This window comes from Mauremys mutica, chromosome 2 (genome assembly GCF_020497125.1).
Source record: "Mauremys mutica isolate MM-2020 ecotype Southern chromosome 2, ASM2049712v1, whole genome shotgun sequence".
Classification (NCBI taxonomy): Eukaryota; Metazoa; Chordata; order Testudines; family Geoemydidae; genus Mauremys; species Mauremys mutica.
This window is the reverse complement of record NC_059073.1, coordinates 295,065,161-295,085,428: the sequence shown is the minus strand read 5'-3', so window position 1 is coordinate 295,085,428 and position 20,268 is coordinate 295,065,161. Positions and strand designations below refer to the sequence as shown.

The window sequence follows — 20,268 nt, the reverse complement described above, 5'->3', positions numbered from 1 at the left end:
CTGCCTTCGGACAGGACTGCATGTCTGGGGTCAAGAGGCAAGGAGTGCTCTGCCAGTGCAGGTAAGTACTGCCGCTGCATGCCACAACCCAGCCCCTGCCGCCGGCCTGGGGGCAGGGGACCAATCCAAGACCCAGCACCTGGCATCCATGTGGCTGCTAGAACAAGGAACTTCATTAAACAAAGCAAAAAACAAAAAGAACAACAACAAAAAAAATTGAGAATTTTCTTCTAACCACTTAACTATCTAGAAAGAAAATTCCCCAGCCTCAGCTCACAGGTAAGAACTGGAGTATCAGACTAGCAGGTCCGTGCGCCACTGCCCTCTAGTGTGTGTCTGGAGCCAGGGACGGGGAAAAGCCTCGCTGCTATTGTGTTCTCAGGGCCATACCTGTGTTCCTGGGTTTGAGAGCCCCACTGCTGCAGGAGTGCAGCTGAGTTGGTCGTGGTGGCGTCTATGGACATGTGGCCATGGACCGTTCTGCTGTATCCCAGAACTTCCCAGCCCATTTAAAAATTGTAACATGAACTCTTCAAGGGCTGATAGGAAATGCTTTGATAACTGATGCACTGGTCACTTTTTTGGAATTTTCTTCTCATTTGATTTTTGAAAACCAGTGCTAACAACTGCATGCAAGACGAAACTTTTTGCTGTCTAATTTGCTGACCACTGTCAGACCTGGAATCATAGAATCTCAGGGTTGGAAGGGACCTCAGGAGGTATCTAATCCAACCCCCTGCTCAAAGCAGGGACCAAACCCAACTAAATCATCCCAGCCAGGGCTTTGTCAAGCCTGACCTTAAAAACCTCTAAGGAAGGAGATTCCACCACCTCCCCAGGTAACCCAATCCAGTGCTTCACCACCCTCCTAGTGAAATAGTGTTTCCTAATATCCAACCTAGACCTCCCCCACGGCAACTTGAGACCATTACTCCTTGTTCTGCCACCACTGAGAACAGCCTAGCTCTATCTTCACTGGAACACCACCTAGGTCCATTCCAGCCATTTCTGCTTCCCAGGTGTCTCCTTCCCCATGTGAGATTCTTGTTACTTTCCTTGACATGTTCTAACTGCTTTTTTCCAAGCTGATCTTAATTTAGTTATTTTCTGCCCAGGTCTCTAATGCCACTAGACCCACGAGATTATTTCCATGCCTTGACTGATGTTTGAAACTCCTTCCAATTTAGTATCATGTGCAGATTTCATTTGTGTGCTGGTCACCTCCTCTTTCAGATCATTGACTGAGATGTTAACTAAAACAGGACTTCTCACCAGTTCCTGTAAAACCTGTGAGACACCTCCCTATAACTGATTCCATGACCATTTCTGATTGATCTTTGTGAAAATACCCCAGTGATGGGAACCATAAGAAGAACACAGATAGGTTAGACTGACTGGTTGTCCAGCCAGTTTTCAATCCAAACCAATATGAATTAACTTTTCAAAGAAAATTTTGTGAGTCACAGAATCAAATATTTGACTAAAATCCAAATATATTTCACATTTCTGATTTATTGCAGTCACTTTACCCACTAATTCGCCGTTCTGTCAAAATGCCAGTAGTTTGTGCAGCAAATGTTATTCTTTTCACAGAGAATCTCCTAATACATCTAATCTTTTCTACATTTGCCTTACAATCATCAGCACCTCAAGTCAGGTGTAGACAACCGATTTCTGTCTTGTGCAATGCCAAACACATTCTCTGTGTCTAACATATTCCTCATAATAATTAACCCATGCTCATTATTGCTCATGGTTCTGTTCCTTGTGGCTGATGAGTGATTTTTTTTCTCTTAATATGTTTTACTGTTTTTACTAGGCCTATGAGTTACAGACCTTAATTGCCAGGATCACTCTCCTTACCACATTTGAAAATCAGTACCACATTTAAAAAGAATTCTGTGCTATATATTTCTACAAAACAATAGGTTGAGTAGCTTCTAGCTCAACACAATTAAATGGTAAGAAACAGACATCAACAACTCTTAGTGCTGATTTTAATGTTTGTGCATTAAGGACCATATAGTAGACAGGAACTTTAAACTGTAAAATCAATGAAGCGAAGCCTTTCCTTTACACGTGTCCGTAAACTGTTCGGCACCTGGTGACATTATGCAAATAATAAATAATAGTAATAAATTCTAAGAGAGCCTGCATTCACAGCCTGAGTTTGAGTCATACAAATGGCACAGTTACAGCTCATTCATCTCCTGGGTCACCTTTCAAACCCTCTTTTTCTCTGGCATTGCCTTGTGTGATATTTCTCAGCACCCAATTTCATCACCCAATGTCCCAACAGGCAAAGGACTTGTTAAAAATTACCCATGCATTGGAAACGCTTGTGTCCTCACCCACAAGACTTCTGCTTCACAGCATGACATTCTTTGCTTCCATTTGCTGTGGTTGGACTTAAATCTGGAAGAATGAACATTTTAGCATGTGCTTTGAGCTACTCTTTCTGCTGCCCAATGACTGCCAGAACTTGGTCCCTTCCCTCGTGTCCAGCAGGGTCATTGATAACTGTCCCACCAAGACCTGCATCTCCAGCAAGTGGTGCATACACGTGGTATTTCTCTACATGCAAAGGGTGAACTTTGGAACTAAATTCAGCGAGTCCCCTTCAAACTCTTCCATTAAATAGGTGGGACTGGGTACTTCCTTCCCCACTGGAATACCAGCATCCACTCACGATGAGCGAGAATCTGGATCCCAGGCTTTTCTCTAGGAGCCAATCATACATTAACAACATTGTGTTATTGGAGGAATCTCTGTTAGTTGTGGCTGGTGGATTTTTGTACGGTGTACTTTGTGCGTTTGGGTTTATTGCCCTTCTCAAACTGCCTGCCCCTTGAGGGCATTAGCTTTTTAAATGTAAGTCTTCAAGTATACCCAGTAGGGAGGTTAGTGATGCCTGTCATGGGTCCATCCTTGCCAGGATCCCCAGAAGTTCTTTCACCCACTGTCCTTTTCTGAAGGTGCTGGTGTTAGGTTTGCTGCCAGGGGTTCCAGCCTTTCCCGCTCAGCTAAACCCAGTGAAAGTTGTAGCTTAAAGATCTTCTCTGCCCCAGCTCTAGCTTTGTGTACACCATCAGCATCAGATGTCAAGACACAAATGAGGTAAGTGCCTTAGAAATGGAATCACTTCCCTTTAAAGTGTGCAATTTCCACTCTCAATGCATTGTGCGCAGCCAGCAAACATAAAGGCCTCGACTGCAAATTCTCCCTGGACTTCAATGGGAGCAGGATTGGCTCTGCGAAGCATTCTCTGTGTTTTGAGCCAGTTTCTTTGGCCCCGACTGCCCGAGAGGGACATTTTAGACAGAGCTCTTCTGAAATAAAATCGTCCCAGGAAGGCGTGAACGCAACTTCCAAATGGATCCCCAGCCCCCTACGGGCTGTGTTACAAACTGGTTGACCTACACGGCATCCTAGACTAGGATTCTGCCTCATTTAATTAACTGATGTTTACAAGTACCTGCAAGCACTGTTCCCTCTAAGCTGTGCGCGTGTGCGCCTGCACACAGATTCTAAACCCCGTGCACATGGCACAAAAATCTGCACAGAATCACAAAAATTTGCACAGAAGAATTTTTTTGCGCACACAGGCTGTCAAAAATTAGAGGGAACATTGCCTGCAAGTCTAGAGACCCCGTAAATGCTGCATGATGCTTATCACTGTTACCTAGTTGGCTTGTAAAATGGCTTATGGCAAGTTCTACCCAGTTTACACAACCGAGACCCAATCCAGACTGAAGTCAACAGAAAGGTTCCCGTTGACTGGATCGGGTCCTTAGAGAGACAGGGAAACACAAGGAGGTCCAGATGTTCTGATGCCTGCCTGGGAAGCATTCTGGTTCAGAATGGCTCTGGCTAATGCCCTCTACCTAGCCGGGGCCCTTAACTCGTGTATGGATGTGGGCTCTCGTCTGGATCCTTGGCGTGCTCTGAGAGACGCTGCCTCTGTTACCGATATTCAGTGCACGCTGGCTGGCTCTGCCTGGTGTGGATTCTCTCGTGGGCAGTGAGATGCGCCCACTGGCTGTAGCTCTCCCCACACTCGGCGCATATGTAGAGGCTCCCGGCTTTGTGGCTCCGCTGGTGGCTCACCAGGTGGTTCCTTTGCCTGAAGCTCTCCCCACACTCGCTGCAGGTGTGGGAGGTCTCCCCGCTGTGGGTTCGCTGGTGTACCTTCAGGCTGTACTTCTGGGTGTAGCTGTTCCCGCACTCCCCGCAGGTGTAGGGGGTCTCCCCGCTGTGCGTCCGCTGGTGCTTGTTGAGGTTCTTCCTCTCGGTGAAGCTCCTCCCGCAGAGGGGGCACTGGAAGGGCCGCTCCCCGGTGTGCAGGCGCTGGTGGATGCGGAGCCCCTGCTTGGCACTGAAGCTCTTCTGGCACTGGGCGCACTGGTAGGGCCGCTCCTGGGCATGGGTGCGCTGGTGGTTGGCCAGGAAGCGCTGCTCCCGGAAGCACTTCCCGCACTCGGGGCATCGGTGCGGCTTCTCCTCCAGGTGGCTCCTCTCGTGCGACACCAGGTTGCCCTTCTGCCGGAAGCTCTTCCCGCACTCGCTGCAGGTGAAGGGCTTCTCCCCCGTGTGGATGCCCTCGTGCTTCTTCAGCGCCTGCTTCTCCACAAAGCTGCGGCCGCACTGGGCGCAGGTGTGCGGCTTTTCGCCGGTGTGCACCGACTGGTGCTGCAGGAGGCTGTGCCGCCACCGGAAGCTCTTCTCGCATGCGGTGCAGGCGTGCAGCTTGCCGCCCGTGTGGATCTGCTGGTGCTTGATCAGGCTGGTGCTCCAGGTGAAGCTTTTCCCGCAGTGAGCGCATTTGTGCGGCCTCTCGCCTGTGTGGATTCGCCGGTGCTCTCGGAGGATCTTCTCCTGCCCAAAGCCTTTCCCACACTCGGTGCATTTATAGGGTTTCTCGTCCCCACAGAGAACCTGGGCAGCTTGGAACATGGTGTTGCCGTTCGTGTGCCCACATACAGGGTATTATCTACTGGAGCTGGCTGAATGATGGGTCATTGCAAATGGCCTGTGCTGTGAGTTCAGCCCTTTCTCCTGTGCCGCAGCATCTTTGCAACGGGCATGTATTCACCAGAGGGGTTACTCAATCTACGGGTTGTCCACAAGTTATTTGCTATTCATTATTTGTGGGGGTTTGACTGATCAGCTAGGTCACATGGGATTGTTTCTGCTCCCTGACTGGATGGCTGAAACGTTTAAAATAAAAATATAATGCATAATAAATAATGAAAAATATATTTCCCAGGATGAAGCTTTGGACAGGTGATCACTGGAGTTAAAATTCATGAAACTTTGGCGATGCGCAGACATTTTCACAAATACCTGATGGCTGTTCAAATACTGGTGAATAGCAAATAATGTGACCGCAGGAATAATATGGAACTAAATTCATAGCTTCCAGTCTCCAAAATATGTTTCGTATCATTCCGCCAGCTCTGTTAATTCCGTGAACCCTCCATGAGTTTTTTCCCACACTGATATGTTTTTGTTCTGTGGTGTCTAATGTGTGATTATTGTATGTGTACCAGATATGTGTGCACGGCACTGGGAATCTTAAAAATGCTGCTGAGTTTGTTGAAAAATCTTTCACCAGCAGTGAATATATTCTGGCTTGTTTTCTGCTGGCTTCCTCTTCTTTCTCAGTTTCCTCCAGCTCTTTCAGCTTCTCTCATTATCACTGCTCCAGAAACCACCTCTTTGTATCTTTCTTTTGGAAACTCCTGCTCCTCCAGTTGCTTTATATTTTTAGGGTGTTTCTCTTCTCTAGTTTCCACTCGTGGATCTTTTACCCACTGTAATGAAAATGGAAAAAGCAAATTATTCTGTTGCTAGCAAATGGTGCTATCGTCAAATGCAAAATAATCCAGAAAACTTTTATTCACAGTGGGGTCTCCAAACATTTCTATTCTTCACTGTTGTGCTACATTGACAGTGCTGCCTCTCGGGTATATTGTTTGAGAGTCTGTGGTAATTTGGACCAATGGGTATAGAGATTTCCCTTGTGTCATATTTCAGCCACCTCTCATTGTCACCTCTTCAATTAACCGACCAAACTTCTTAAAGCAAAAGCAGTGGCTTCCTACAGTGTACAAACGTGTTTATAGCTTGGAACACGCATGCTCCGGGTAAGCTCACTTTTAGCCCCATTACATGCTGTGGCATTAAAAGCCACGGCAGAGCCCAAAGAGCATCACGCTACGGTTAGGTTACAAATTTCTTGTTTAGTATTTCCCAAGACCAGGAGACCCTGACATCCCTGATCTCTCCCTCAAACGCCTGCTGCGTCTTGGAGAACACAAATCCCAGGCAGTGCTGGCACCAGCAGCTAGGGTTGCCAACCCTCCTAGATTGGCCGGGAGTCTCCCGGAATCGGCCTCAATCTCCCAGCGGCTATTGAAAGCCATCAGGGAGATTTTAATAGGCCAAAAGTCCAGTGGGCGGCGCAGCGGGGCTAAGGCAGGCTCCCTACCTGCCCTGGCCCCATATGGCTCCCAGAAGTGGCTGGCATATCCAGCTCCTAGGTGCAGGGGTGACCAGGGGGTCTCTGCATGGTGTCCCCGCCTCGAGCGCCGACTCCGCAGCTCCCATTGGCCAGGAACTGTGGCCAATGGGAGCTGTGGGGGCAGTGCCTGCAGGCAGGGGCAGTGCGCAGAGCCACCTGGTTGCCTCTGATCCTAGGAGCCAGATAGGCTGGACACTTCCAGGAGCTGCCCTAGGTAAGTGCCACCCGGCTGGAGCCTGCACCCCTAACCCCCTCCCACTCCTCAATCCCTGGCGGCCCCAGCCCTGAATCCCCTCCCACACCCAAACTCCCTCCTGAGCCCACGCCCCCTCCTGCACCCCTATCCCAGCCCTGAGCCCCCTCCTGACCCAAACTCCCTCCCAGAGCCCACACCCCATATCCCCTCCTGCACCCCAACCCCCTACCCCAGCCCTGAGCCCTCTCCTGACTCAAACAAGGTGGATTCCAGTGGTTCTCAACCAGGGGGACGCGCACCCCTGGGGGACGCTGAGGTCTTCCAGGGGTTACGTCAGCTCATCTAGAGATTTGCCTGGTTTTACAGCAGATTACACAGAAAGCACCAGTGAAGTGAATACAAACCAAAACTTCATACAATGACTTGTTTATACTGCTCGGTATATTCTACACTGAAATGTAAGTACAATATTATATTGCAATTGATTTATTTTATAATTGTATGGTAAAAACGAGAGAGTCAGCACTGTTTCAGTAACAGTGTGGCTGTGACACGTCTGCCTTTTTATGTCTGATTTTGTGAGCAAGTCATTTTCAAGTGAGGTGAAACTTGGGGGTGCACCAGCCAAATCAGACTCCCGCAAGGGGGACAGTAGCGTGGAAAGGTTGAGAGCCACTGTTCAGTCTACAGCGGCTCTGTTGCGATGGGCCAGTTGTGATGTAGGGTTGGGGAGGAGAACCCCACCCCCATCCTTTGGGAACGGCGCTGAGATCCCCACAACCCATAACAGCCTCAGATGGCAGCAACCTTCAGGCACCACCACCTTGGTCTGGATTTAACCAGCAACCTAGAGCTGAAAGATGTCTACAGCCCATTACCCATCTCTGTGCCTCCCGGTCCCCGGCAGAAAGCTCTCCTGGAATGCAGCTGCTCCCTTAAAGGCAGGTTATACATGGAAGAGATTTTAGCTCAGTTCTCTAGACAGAGCCCATCATTCAGTCCTCTGTGTCATTATGGGTCCGGTGCAAACACAAGAAAGTCAGTGTCCTACCTGAGCTGAAATCCCACAGGTGTTTTCCTGTGCGGCTCCCTGATGAAGCTGGAATTGTAACTGCTGTGGAGTTCCCAGCTCTCTCCTCTCTGTCAGGCTTAGGAGATCCTGTGTCCACTCCTGCCTCTTGCAGTGTCTGAGTGCAAGGGTGGAACAAAGGCACCGAGAGGGAGGATGTTGGGGCTGGGGGAGGGGAAGGCTGGGAGACAAGGGAAGGTAGATCTAGGGAAGGGAAGGGATGTTCCCGGAGTGAGCACATTCAGACCATCCCTAGGGCACTGCCAGGTGCTCTGAGCTCCATCCCTCGCTCCGCATTCGGGGCTTGCTTGCACGGTACCACTTCCTGGCAGGGGTTGCTGTCGCATGCGATTGCTGTAGTTTCCTGTTCTTTCTCTTGATCGCAGATGTAAAAAATAAACTCCATTTCCCAGCAGCCCCGTGGGTGGCAACTAGGTGCGGAGACCTTGGCTGGCCGCTGCAGCCTACGTCAGCCTCTGGTCCATGCCAAGGGCCGCTCAGGGATGAGCAGGATGCTCGGGTACCAGGCTGTGGCTTAGACCAGCCCACGGCACATGAGGGGGCACAACTGTAAAGGCCATGCAGAGATCAGAGATCAGTTAAATACAGGAGCTGAGTATCGGGAATATTCCAGAGTGGGGGCTGCCCGCTTCCGAGCCAGTGTTGTTTGGGAAACGTCGAAACAACCTTATCAAAGCACTTTGTTTCCACTGTATTCAAATATCAGATCATGATGTAATATAGTGAATAATATAGTTTATATGATTGAAACAAAGCGCTTTGACCTAATCAAAACAAAACGTTTGGATAAAGTTTAATTGAAATGTTTGATGAAATCAATATGTTCATTTAGTTGAATCAACATTTTCCACCTGACAGTTGTCCAGCTGGAAAATTTCAGACTAGTTCTAGTTGGTATGTTGCTTCCCCCCATTATTCAGTACGTTTATGGCTTTTTTTCCCTGCATGACTTGCCTTGTGTGTTTTGATTTCATTTCGGGTTGAAGATTTTCCCACACAAACAGCTCTGGAATGGTTTCTCTTCCATTTGGATAATCCACGGAGTGAGGAATATGATTGTGTCTTTAGTTCTGCAGTATATTTATGTTCTTCTCTGGTCTGGTCTCTCTGCCCAGAATTATGAAGCTTTTGGCTTTTTGTCCTGGATTCTTGTGTCATGTTAGAGTTTGCTGAAATCGATTGATCTGGTTGATATTTGGTGTGATTCCTCTTATTTTTGACTTGACATAGGCTCTCCAACTACACAGCTCTGCAAACCTCTCTCTCATATCTATTTCAGACTGTATCATCTTTCAGCTGTTCCCTCAAGTTTTATGCTGATTTTTGTTTTGTTCAACACGGCATCATCTGCTGTACTAAAAAGAAAAGATCATTAGTAAGAAACAACCTGTCTCTCACCGAACAAATAATTGGATTAATAATAGGTCCCGGAGAGTCCATTCTGCCTGAGTTCGTTAATATCAGCCCATGCAGTATGGTGAATAGGTTATGACTCAGCATTAATACACAACAAGATGGATTTTACTGTTTTTTTAATATAATACTTAGCTCAGGTACATGGAATTTGAATGCTTGTAACCAACTGTGTTGTGCATTAACAGGCCAATACAGCAACCCTCAGGAAGTGGCAGCTACTACAAACATTGTTAATTTAAAAAATCTATTTACATATGATGCTTTCTCTCTACTGTTTTTGAGCTTGTGAACTCTGGCCCTGCTGTTTTTCCAGCTTTGTTGAAACAGGAGCTTTCTGTGCTCTTGGTTTTACCTTTCTAACAGAGGAACTATTCTGAAAACAACTGTCTCTGGGGAGCTGCTGCTGAAGCAGACTCTGAAGGGTTGGTCAAAGTAGCTTTCCCCATCCCAGCCCACCACAGTGACTTTGTCTAACCTCGTAAATAACCCCAATTCAGCCGCCGGTATTGCTGTAATGATGCTGCCCCAAGCATGTACAGGGAGATACAAGAATTTACACCATTTGAACTAATGAGGATTTTACCCCTCTTTTGAAACACAGTCCGGTGGGCCCACTCCCATGATTAAAGTTTCTCTGGCCTGGAGAGACAGGGACAAGGGTTGCCCTAGGTTCAGGGGCTGGGATTCAAACACATGCCGCCTGCCCAACATGAGCCAAAACTCCACTCCCAGGCACATTGGTGTAAACCTGGAGTCACTCTGGTGCCGTGAGTGGGGTTACTCTGGATTTACACTGCTATCACAGAGAGCAGAGCTGGGCCCAGTGCGCCAATTCCCACAGCGGCAAAATCTGGTGCAGCCCCATGTGTGACACCGGTGACTGATCGTCACTGATTCCAGGTCAGAGAATCCCCAAGCAGGGGGAGCAGGGGTGGGAGAGGCAGGAACTGGAGAGGAGCCAGGGGTGTTTGGGGAGCCAATGGGTGGATGTACTGAGGGGAGCCAGGGGCTGCTGAGGTGGGGGGAGCGTGGAAGAGGGATTTGCGGTGATTTTGCTGAGCAGTTGTGGGCCAGCAAGGGGCAGTGTGACTGTGAGGAGTTAGACGGGGCGTCTGGGGACCCCGGCAGGAGCGTGGAGTGTCGGAGCTGGTTGGCACAGGGCTGTATCAGACCCCTCCGGCCGTTAGAGTCCTATGGGCTCGCAGCACTGGCCTGGTTAGAGGGGCCCCCGGGGCACTGCCAGGCAGCCGGGCTGGGTCAGAGCAATCCCAGGGGGTGATGGTTACAGACTGTGGGTGGTGGGGGGAGGAGAGATGAACTTGGAGGTTTCCAGGGCAATGGCAGAGCCTGGCAAGGGCGGTGTGTGTTGGGAGGGAGAGGCTGGGGGGTTGTTAGGGGGCAGCGGGAACCAGGCGTTTGTTGAGGGAATGGGAGACCTGGGGCAGCCTCCCTCACTCTGCCCTGCCCCATTTTCTCCCCCTTCTCCAGCCATCTTCTCTTCCCTCCCTTGATCCCCAGTCCCCCCTGCTTATCGCCTTCCACTACCATTGCTACGCCTCCTCCCCGAGGGCCAGAGAGCGAGGCGGCAGAGAGCGTCGAGAGGCAATGAACCCACTTGGCTGCCTCAAATCCAGTGCCAGGGTGCCCCGGGCGCAGGAACTGAGTGTGCGAGGGCCCGGCTGAGTGTGCGAGGGCCCCGCCAGGCTGCGGCTGACGTGACACGGCACCCAGCGCACGAGTGTCATAGAAAGGGCCTAGCTCTTGGTAGCCCCGGGTTCCAATCTCACTCATACCAGTATTTTGGTGTCAGCCCATCAGAGCAGTTAATCCAAAGCAAGAGCTAGAGGCCACCAAATGAAATTAATGGGCAGCAGGTTTAAAACAAATAAAAGGAAGTTCTTCTTGACGCAGCGCACAGTCAACTTGTGGAACTCCTTGCCTGAGGAGGTTGTGAAGGCTGGGACTATAACAGGGTTTAAAAGGGAATTAGATAAATTCATGGTGGCTAAGTCCATTAATGGCTATTAGCCAGGCTGGGTAAGGAATGGTGTCCCTAGCCTCTGTTTGTCAGAGGGTGGAGATGGATGGCAGGAGAGAGATCACTTGATCATTGCCTGTTAGGTTCACTCCCTCTGGGGCACCTGGCATTGGCCACTGTCAGGAGACAGGGTACTGGGCTGGATGGACCTTTGGTCTGACCCAGTACATCCGTTCTTATGTTCTTATGTAAGGGCCCATCTGAGTGAAAAACTCAGGGCAGCAGTTTCCCTCCAAAACAAAGAGACGTTGCTGCAGTTACACAGGATGGGAAACCCCAAGTCTGAGGGAGTTTTATATTTATATTTGAAAATTAGATAGAAAACAGAGGTGATTTTATATAAATACTTAATAATTAGAGAGAAGAGGCAAAGCATGAGTGGATTTTATACCAACATTTGAGAATTGGGGAGAAAATGGGAAAAATTTGAGGTTTTTAAAATCAGTATTTGATATTTAGTGGCAAGGGGCAATGTCTGAGGGCTGTTTTAAATCATTCTTCAATAACAGAGAGAGGGAACATTTAAGGGGTTTTTATGTCAATATTTGAAAATTGGATGAAAAGTGGCATAATCTGAGATTTTAATCACTGTTCAATAATCTGATGGAAACTGGTGCAGGGTGAGGAGATTTTATATCAATATTAAATAATTAGAGCAAATGTGAAATATAAAGTATTCAATAAAATTAAGAGAAGTAGCAACATCTGAAGTGATTTTATAGCAGTACAGAATTAAAAGGGCCAAAATCCGAGGAAATTTTCTATCCGTGTTTGAGAATTGGATAATGGCAAAAATCTAAAATACCATTTATATTGATATTTGGTAATGACAGTGAAACAGATCAAAATCTGAGAGGATTTTATGCCCATATTTGATAAATTAAAACATTTGGGGTGATTTTGTAGCAGTGTTTGATTATCAAAGAAGAAAGGTGGAAATTTGAGGGGATTTTATATCCATATTTGATAAATACATCCTTGGTAACTACACACGTGAGGTCATAGAGCAGGGAACAGGGAATGCAGGTGCGATGGGGTTTACGTGCCCCACGCCGGCTTTAACGAGCTGCGTGGGCCCATTCAGCCCTGCAATAGGTGTTGGACTAGCAGGGGGAGATTACCAGGAGGCGAGCCCAGCTCAGCTGTGAACTGGCTGGGAGGAAGAGCAGACCTCCAGCTCTCAGTGTGTGAGCCAGAGACGTCTGGCTAGGGCCAGGCATTGACTTGGGAGCCTGCCAGAGCCTCCCGCAGGAAAAGTAGGCCTGACGGGATGATTGTTTGGTTTGCTACCAGTGACTTGGCTGAGTGTTGCTGAGTAACACTGTTGCCGGTGCAGCAAAGAGTCCTATGGCACCTTACAGACTAACAGATGTTTTGGAGCATGAGCTTTCGTGGGTGAATACCCACTTCGTCGATGGTGCCCTGCTGGAAAGGGGTGACAGCTAACTAACCCCTTTTGTCTTTTGCACCTGACTGGGGGTGCAGCCGTGGGTGGTAGTGAGCCCAGGAATGCCCTGGTCATAGCAAGCCATACCAACAGACGGCGGGCTGTACCCCGGAGAGCAGTGACGCTGAAAAACAGAGGGGCCAGCTGGGCAAACCACTAACCCTCAGCTCCCGGTGTGATGGTGTGGCAAACAAAAGGGTGGTGTGATCCCTGGATAAACGGGAGCAGTGAGTAGAAGTTGAGAGGCAATTTTTACCTCTGTGCACAGCATCGGTGAGACCGGTACTGGAATACTGTGTCCAATTTTGGTACTGACATTTTAAAAAGGATTGGAGATGGTGCAGAAAAGAACCATAAAAACGGTTCTCTGGGGCTGGAGAAAATGCCTTCTCACAAGAGTGTTAAAGAGCTCAGTCTGTTTAATTTATCACAAAGAAGATGGAGAGCTGACTTGGTTACAGCCTGGAAGTATCCTCCTGGGGAGAAAATACCGGGTACGAGTGGGCTCTTTAATCCAGCAGAGAGAGTAGTCACAAGAACTAATGGCTGGAAGCAGAGGCCAAACAAATTAAAATGAGAAATGAGACACAAATTTTTAACACTAGAACAAATTACCCAGGGAAGTGGTGGTTTCACTGTTCTTTGATACTTCAAATCAGGATGGTCTGTCTTGAAAACATGCGTGGGCTCAGGACAGGGGTAACTGGGTGAAATTCTCTCGGCAACAGGGGATCAGACTGGATGGTTGAATGGTCCCTATTGCCCTTAAAACTGATTAATCTTTTCTCTGATGCTGGGATTGTTCTGCAATAGATACAGCTCAATGAGCCCTTTAATAGCCCTTGAGTTTAAATGACTCACCTCCAATTATTGTTCACCCTGTTCTTTGCTGGGACAGTTAAAAATTCACCCCTTTGTTTCTGTTCCCCTTCCCAGGCTCATATGAGGTTTCCAATCTCAGAAAGGAAAAAATATGTTTACACATAAGGGCCCTGATCCTTCAAACACTGACACAAGTGCTTGGCTTTAACCCGGTGAATCATCCCACTGACTTCAAAGGAGCGTCTCATGTCCTAAAGGTTAAACATGAGCATGTTCCCGGGATCAGGCCTAGAATGACAGGAGAAGCCACGTCACGTCACAGCTGTGTCCATCATAGACCATGTCTCACCAGAAGCCCGGAAACCCTCTCGCTCGCCTGACTCCTGGATGACAAGAACTCCCTGAATGGATCTCGACCTGTGCAGCACTGATCCATGTTCCAGTGGGGTGAACTAGGTACATAATACGTTGGTCTCTGCAGAATCTCATTTTAGCAATTATCAGAGGGGTAGCCGTGTTAGTCTGGATCTGTAAAAGCAGCAAAGAATCCTGTGGCTCTTGCATCCGACGAAGTGGGTATTCACCCACGAAAGCTCATGCTGCAAAACGTCTGTTAGTCTATAAGGTGCCACAGGATTCTTTGCTGCTTTTGCTGATTTTAGTAATTTTCACTCATTCCCCTTGTTTATCCATAAAACAGACACCACAAGGAATTGAATTCAGTATCTTTGGGGGAAACATAAGGCCGAACTTTCTCCATGGGGAACAGATGCTGTGATTTGAAAAGGATGGGCTGGAGAGTCATGCAAATGGAAACATTTTGGGGCAAACCAAGTAACTCCTGAATAAATAAGGAAGGGAAACAGAGGCTGTTAATTGGAAAACCGATCAACAATTGTGTGTAAACCTGATGGTTATTCTGACAATGACAAAATGACCATCATGTAACTACATACAATGGAGCATGTAGCCATCTTGTTTCATGATGCACTGTGCAGAAATACTTAACAAAACGAGACTCATTCTCTCTGCTAGCAATCCTGCAGGGGCACAGAGGACTCACTAGTGACACTCTATCCAGCTCCATGGATCTAGTCTAACAGCACACTTCTTGCTACTCAGATTTCCATATAATGCACATTGTGTCTCTCCTCCAGAGAGTCATCTGTCCTACTAAGATTAGATTTATTGCTGAAATGGTCTAGTAATTATCACACCTAGAGAGTCCCTCTCCTGCGTGGATGATTCTCTGCCGCGTACCATCCTATTGGCTTCACAATGAAGCTCTCCTATTCACCACGGTGTATATTATGATTTATTATTTGTATTACCAGAGTGCCTACGACCCTAGCTATGGACCAGGGCTCACTGTGGTAGGCATGGTACAAACTCAGAACAAAAGCATCTCATCTAAATGGGTAAAGTGTTGATTTTCCGGGTCTTTTCTTAGTCGTCTGCTCCACGAAGCTGTACCATGCTCGGTCCTACTGATGGCCTCTCCTCCGTGTGTTCTGAGACTGTGTGTGCGAAGCGCTCACCGGCACTCACTGCAGGTCAGCCGGCCCTCCCCGGCGTGGGCCCGCTCGTGAGCGGTGAGATGCGCCCACTGGCTGTAGCTCTTCCCGCACTCAGTGCATATGTAGAGGCTGCCTGCGGCGTGGCTCCTCTGGTGACTCACCAGGTGGTTGTTCTGCTTGAAGGTCTTCCCGCAGTCCTTGCAGCGGTAGGGCCTGTCCCCCGCGTGGCTCTCCTGGTGCTTCAGCAGGTTGGTCTTCTTCCTGAAGAACCTGTCGCACTGGGTGCACCTGTGGAGCTTCTCCTCCCGGTGGGTGCGCAGGTGGCTGATGAGGTGGTTCTGCTGCTTGAAGCCTTTCTCGCACTCGGGGCACTTGTAGGGCGTCTCGCCGGTGTGCACCCGCTGGTGGGTTTTCAGGTTATGCTTGTGGCTGAAGCGCGTGCCGCACTCGGCGCAGGCATACGGCGTCTCCCCCGTGTGCGTCTTCTGGTGCTTCCGCAGGCGCTGCTTCTCGCTGAAGCGCTTCCCGCACTCGGCGCACTGGTGGGGCGTCTGGCCGGTGTGGATCCACTGGTGCTTCCGGAGGTTGTTCTTCTGCCGGAAGCTCTTTCCGCACTCGGCGCACGTGTGCGGTTTCTCTCCGGTGTGGATGCTCTGGTGGGCTTTGAGGATCTTCTTCTGCCGGAAGCACTTCTCGCACTCGGCGCACTTGTACGGCCTGTCATCCGGGTCAGGGCTCTGCAGGGCTTTGAGCATCTTCCTTCCCCTACAGCTTATAGCACAGGAAAGGTATTTCTAGTATTAGTATTTAATACTGATACTGCGATAGCACCTAGGGGCCTTAACCTGGTCAGGGTCCCATTGTGCTAGGAGCTGTACAGACACATAGGGTTTCTGTCTAGCGGGGGCTGCATTAGGAAGATTCTGCTCTGGGAGTCTCTCCCCACATCACATAGTCTAATATCGGCAAGGGTGCTGGGTCTTCTTTCCCTAGGAGTGGATTTCTCTCCTAGGTTCCTCTTTGGTTTCAAATTTCACCAGGTCCTGCAGCTTGGCCCATTATCACAGCCGTAGAAACCATCCTCATCATGTCTTTCTGAGGCTGTTCCCTGCAGTTCAATGTATTTTGTATGATGCTGCTTCTGTTTGTTCAAGGATTCTTCAGGTACTGGAGAAGAAAGAAATTCTGGAGGTTACTGTGATGGCAATGCTGCTGTCCCGACATGAAGCACATAGATATATATATATATATTCATAAGCCTGAAAACATGAGACCTTCCACTGCTGAAGTGAGTGAGAATGAAATTGGAATAATTTGAGCCTAGTTTTGCAAATGCTGCTTGCCCAGAATGAAAGTCAATGGGGGGGACCCTGGGAATACAGGCTTGAGCTTCTTGCATCATATATTAGCAGTTTCAAATGGAGTTCTGCCTGTAGCGCTACAGGATTGGTCCCATTAGGAAAGTGTCCAGCCACCTGTGCTGTTACACGCCATCAGCTGAGACCCCAGTGCGGCTCTGACACCACCACAAAGGGGTCTCGCTGTCAGCGTGGGGAGATGTAGCTGTTTTATTCTAAATCATTTCACCATAAAGTGAACTATACACTTAATTCTCCACCTGGGCTTTTTCTTGAATAACAGCTGCCATCTCCCTGGCGGTAACAGGGGCAGAAAGTGTTGTTCCTCTTATTAGAAGAATTGAAGCTGTCATTAAATTGATGTGTTCGCAGCCCAAGCCCCTCAGCAATACAATAAAACAGAATAATTGTCAGACAGATACCAAAGGGCAGCACCGTTAGTGTCTGCCAGCTCCCTTCGCTGGGCAGAGCTGTTCAGCGAGAATGTCTCTGACCCTTGCAAAAATTCTCGGCCCGGCTTTTCCAGTCACTTAGACTCGTTTTACAGCAGTGAGGTCAGTGGCGCTGCTCCGTATTTGCACTGTGGGAAGTGAGAGGTGAATCAGACCCTCTGATTGCTAATCCTGGGCCAAGCTCACAGAGGGGCTCAGGACCTGCACTGAATTCAGTGGGTGTTGTGGGTGCGCAGTGCCTCTCCAGAGCTGAAGCCATAACAAACTCTGCTCTGAATTCCACGCTTGTAAACCTAGAGTAACTCCATGGACATCAGTGGAGTTAGTCCTGATTTACATGGGTGTAAACGAGAGCAGGATCTGACTCACCACTTTGTTTTACAGCTTCTAAATTCTCTAAAACTAGCACGGCCACGGTGTGGTCTCAGTGCCGCTGGTGCGAATTGGGTTACTTCGCTGGTGTGAATCGGGCTATTTCTTTTGAAAGCAGGGCAGGGGACTTACTCCAAGTTTGCCCGACATAACTGAGCCCACAGTCTGATCCTGACTAGTTATTAGTCATCACATGGGCAGCAAAAGCTTAACCAAATGTCTCTTTGCTGCACTGATTTGCAATGCAGAGATTTTACTACATTTGGATGTGATTAAGCTACCGATGCTCGGTCCTGCTCCTAACAACAGCCACAGCAAGACTCCCATTGATTTGAATGAAAGCTGGATTAGCCCCAAGATCTCTGTAAGATTCCTACCTGAGCAGAAACCTCTCCAGGTGTTTCCTTGCTTCTTCCTCTGGCCAGACTGGGTTTCTCAGCAGAGAAATGGAAAGTAACGAAGGCTCCAGAGCGCTCTCTGACAGGGTTCAGTTCTCTTGGCGTTCCCCAGGCCTGCTTGCTCTCTGCTCTCACTGCATCTCATCATGGCTGCACACTCAGCCTCAGAGCCCAGCTTGTGCTCAGCTCAGTAAAGTAACAGGGGAAGCAGCACAGCAAACAGAAACACAGCTGAGCTGGGGGAGGGGGTGATTAGTCCCTGCTTGGAGAGCAAATAGGTGCTAGATTTAGAGCATACTCTGCAGAGGCTTTGCTGGGGGGAAGGACGGGGTTCTGGTCTCCCTTGTTGCTGTGTTTAATTCGCCCAGCCTGCTCTGTTGTGAGAGCTGGGCTCTCGCAGGGTATTCCTGGGAGTTGTAGTCCTTCCTGGAAGGATTTACTGGTGCAGAGGATGGTTGGGATTTCTGGTTTCATTTCCTCGGCTCAGGCCGATCGGAGTGTATTGCACTGGTATAACACCGATGTATCGTGCTGGATGCCCGGGGCCAGATCCACAGCTGGTGTCGATGGAGTCTGAGATTCCCGGCCCAATGGCAGGTCATGGCACTGTGCACTGAGGAGGCTTCTTAAAATAAAGGATTAAAAATTAAACCCCAGACAGTGCGGCTGCCTGTCTCACTGAAACGGGTTCCAGCTGGTCAGGGCTGCAGCCCCCCCTGCCTCCTATAATCAGACTTGGCTGCTGACACTCTGAAATGAGCAGGTCAGCTAGAGAGAGAGTGGACAGGGGATTTGTTATTATTAGTCTGGTCTGATAAAAGTGAATGTAAAGTGTTTGGCCTAAACGGGCCGGTTCCTGCAGTGTGGTGAGCCAGTCACTGCTCCCGTGGCCCGTCGGTAAGTGAAATGGAGAGGACACCGTGCTGCCTGCTGAGATCCCAGAAAGTACAAACCCCCGTGTCACAAACCCCGAGTGTTCAAAACACATGAGCCAGGTCCTCCAAAGGATGCGATTGCCTTAAAAATCCTGGAAATTCACACCACAAACGGCTGGTTCTTTTATTTGCCGCCGGGTTTATGAGTCTCTAAGGGTGCATCTACACCGTGAGGGGCAGCCCGCGGCAGTGAATTGCAGACCCCAGGTCGACAGCTCGGACTCACCGGACTGGCGCTACAGCAGCTCTGGAGCCTAGGGTGGGGGAAGGGCTTCAGAGCCCAAGCTCCAGCTCAAATGTCTCTGCAATTGATTTCAGGGCTGTAACACAAGCCTGAGTCTGCCCAGGCGCTGAGAGTTGCTGCCGCGGGCTGTGTAGATGTAGCCTCAGAGGCAGATGGATGATGTGTCCAAGCTTTCCTGCAAAGCCATGAGCACTAGCTGACTCCCGGAGCTGGGGCTTATAAGAAAAGCATCCAATACCATGAGACTTGCAATAAAACCATGAGAGTTGGCTACACTGAAACCCATAGAGTTTATTATACAGTCCCTCCAGTCCTTCAGCGCTGCCCTAGATCCACTGGAGTACACAATCGGCCAGATCCTCAGCTGATGCATATGAGCACAGTTCCATTGACTTGATAGATTTACATCAACTGAGGATCTGGCCTAATGTCTCCATAGTGCAGAATTAGTATTCGTTACTACTGAACACCCTGCGTCTCTGAGCAGTACCTTAGAGACTCAGTAACAGACTTAAAGGTGGCAATCTTGCAACAGAAAAGCTTCAAAAACAGACTCCAACGAGAAACTGCTGAACTTGAATTGATATGCAAACTAGATACTGTAGTAAGATGAGGCCCTGAAATATAAACTCTTGTGTCAGAGGCCTAGTCTGAGGCCTGAAGCCTGAACCAAAATACTTCCAGACACTGCTAAGCAAAAGCTGGGCTGTGAGCCAGAGGCAGGCCTCACTCACAGAAGTTGGCAAGAAGAGGGTTGTTAGATGCAAGTGCATCCACACATAAGGGCTAATAAGAGGAACTTGTGCCAAGATGGCACCTGGACAGCCCGATACAAGGGCACTCCATAGACATAACAAGGAACAGGCAGGTGCATCTTAAAGACAGGACAGCATGATGGATAGATCTGTATGTCTGGAACAACATGCTCAAAGGGGAGACAGCCCCTAATGAGCCAAGGGGCTGTACCTCAGTACGTCAGGAGGGATGAGTGATCTGTCCTGTAACTGTATAAAAGTAGGTCCCGGAGTGCGCATCTTTGTCCAGCCTAGGGGGCAGTGGAAAGTCCCGCCACTGACTGAGCCGATCCATTGCCAGGGGGCACGTACTCATAGTATGTCTTGTAGAGTCTATGGGAAACTATTACTGTGCTTCGTTTGACCATAAACCTGGCTCAGGTTCCTTTGTACCTTACTAGAGTCTGTGGTTTTGGGGGTTCTCTCGGGGTTTGCTGTGTCAGCGATCTGCGCAGAGCTGGGGCAGCACACAGAGGGAACACGCACGCAGCTGACTGTTATCATCATCGAACAAGAGCAGAGCTACACACCAGTAGCTACTAATAACAGATACCATCAATCTAGCCTTGAATAAAGACTGGGAATGGCTGAGCCATTACACACATTGAATCTATTTCCCCATGTTAAGTGTCCTCACACCTTCTTGTCAAACTGTCTGGAAATGGG

At 49.0% G+C, this 20,268-nt stretch overlaps 1 protein-coding gene across 1 annotated transcript; it reads right to left on the bottom strand.

Moving 5' to 3' along the window:
* Nucleotides 1-1,510: 1,510 nt before the first annotated feature.
* LOC123363312 (zinc finger protein 252-like) lies at nt 1,511-18,221 on the bottom strand. Its single transcript, XM_045004173.1, has 3 exons — nt 17,609-18,221; nt 15,071-16,216; nt 1,511-4,978 (listed from the first exon to the last, which is right to left on the bottom strand). The coding sequence occupies exons 2-3, from the start codon at nt 15,802-15,804 to the stop codon at nt 3,964-3,966; spliced, it is 1,749 nt and encodes a 582-aa protein (XP_044860108.1). The 5' UTR covers nt 15,805-16,216; nt 17,609-18,221; the 3' UTR covers nt 1,511-3,963.
* Nucleotides 18,222-20,268: the final 2,047 nt, after the last annotated feature.

What these genes read in the sequence shown, in the direction of transcription:
- LOC123363312 (XM_045004173.1), bottom strand. Translation starts at nt 15,804, where the DNA reads ATGCTCAAAGCCCTGCAGAGCCCTGACCCGGATGACAGGCCGTACAAG. An exon ending in CTGACCTGCAGTGAGTGCCG is followed by an intron (nt 4,979 to 15,070) that starts GTGAGCGCTTCG and finishes ATAATACCCTGT; the next exon opens with ATGTGGGCACACGAACGGCA.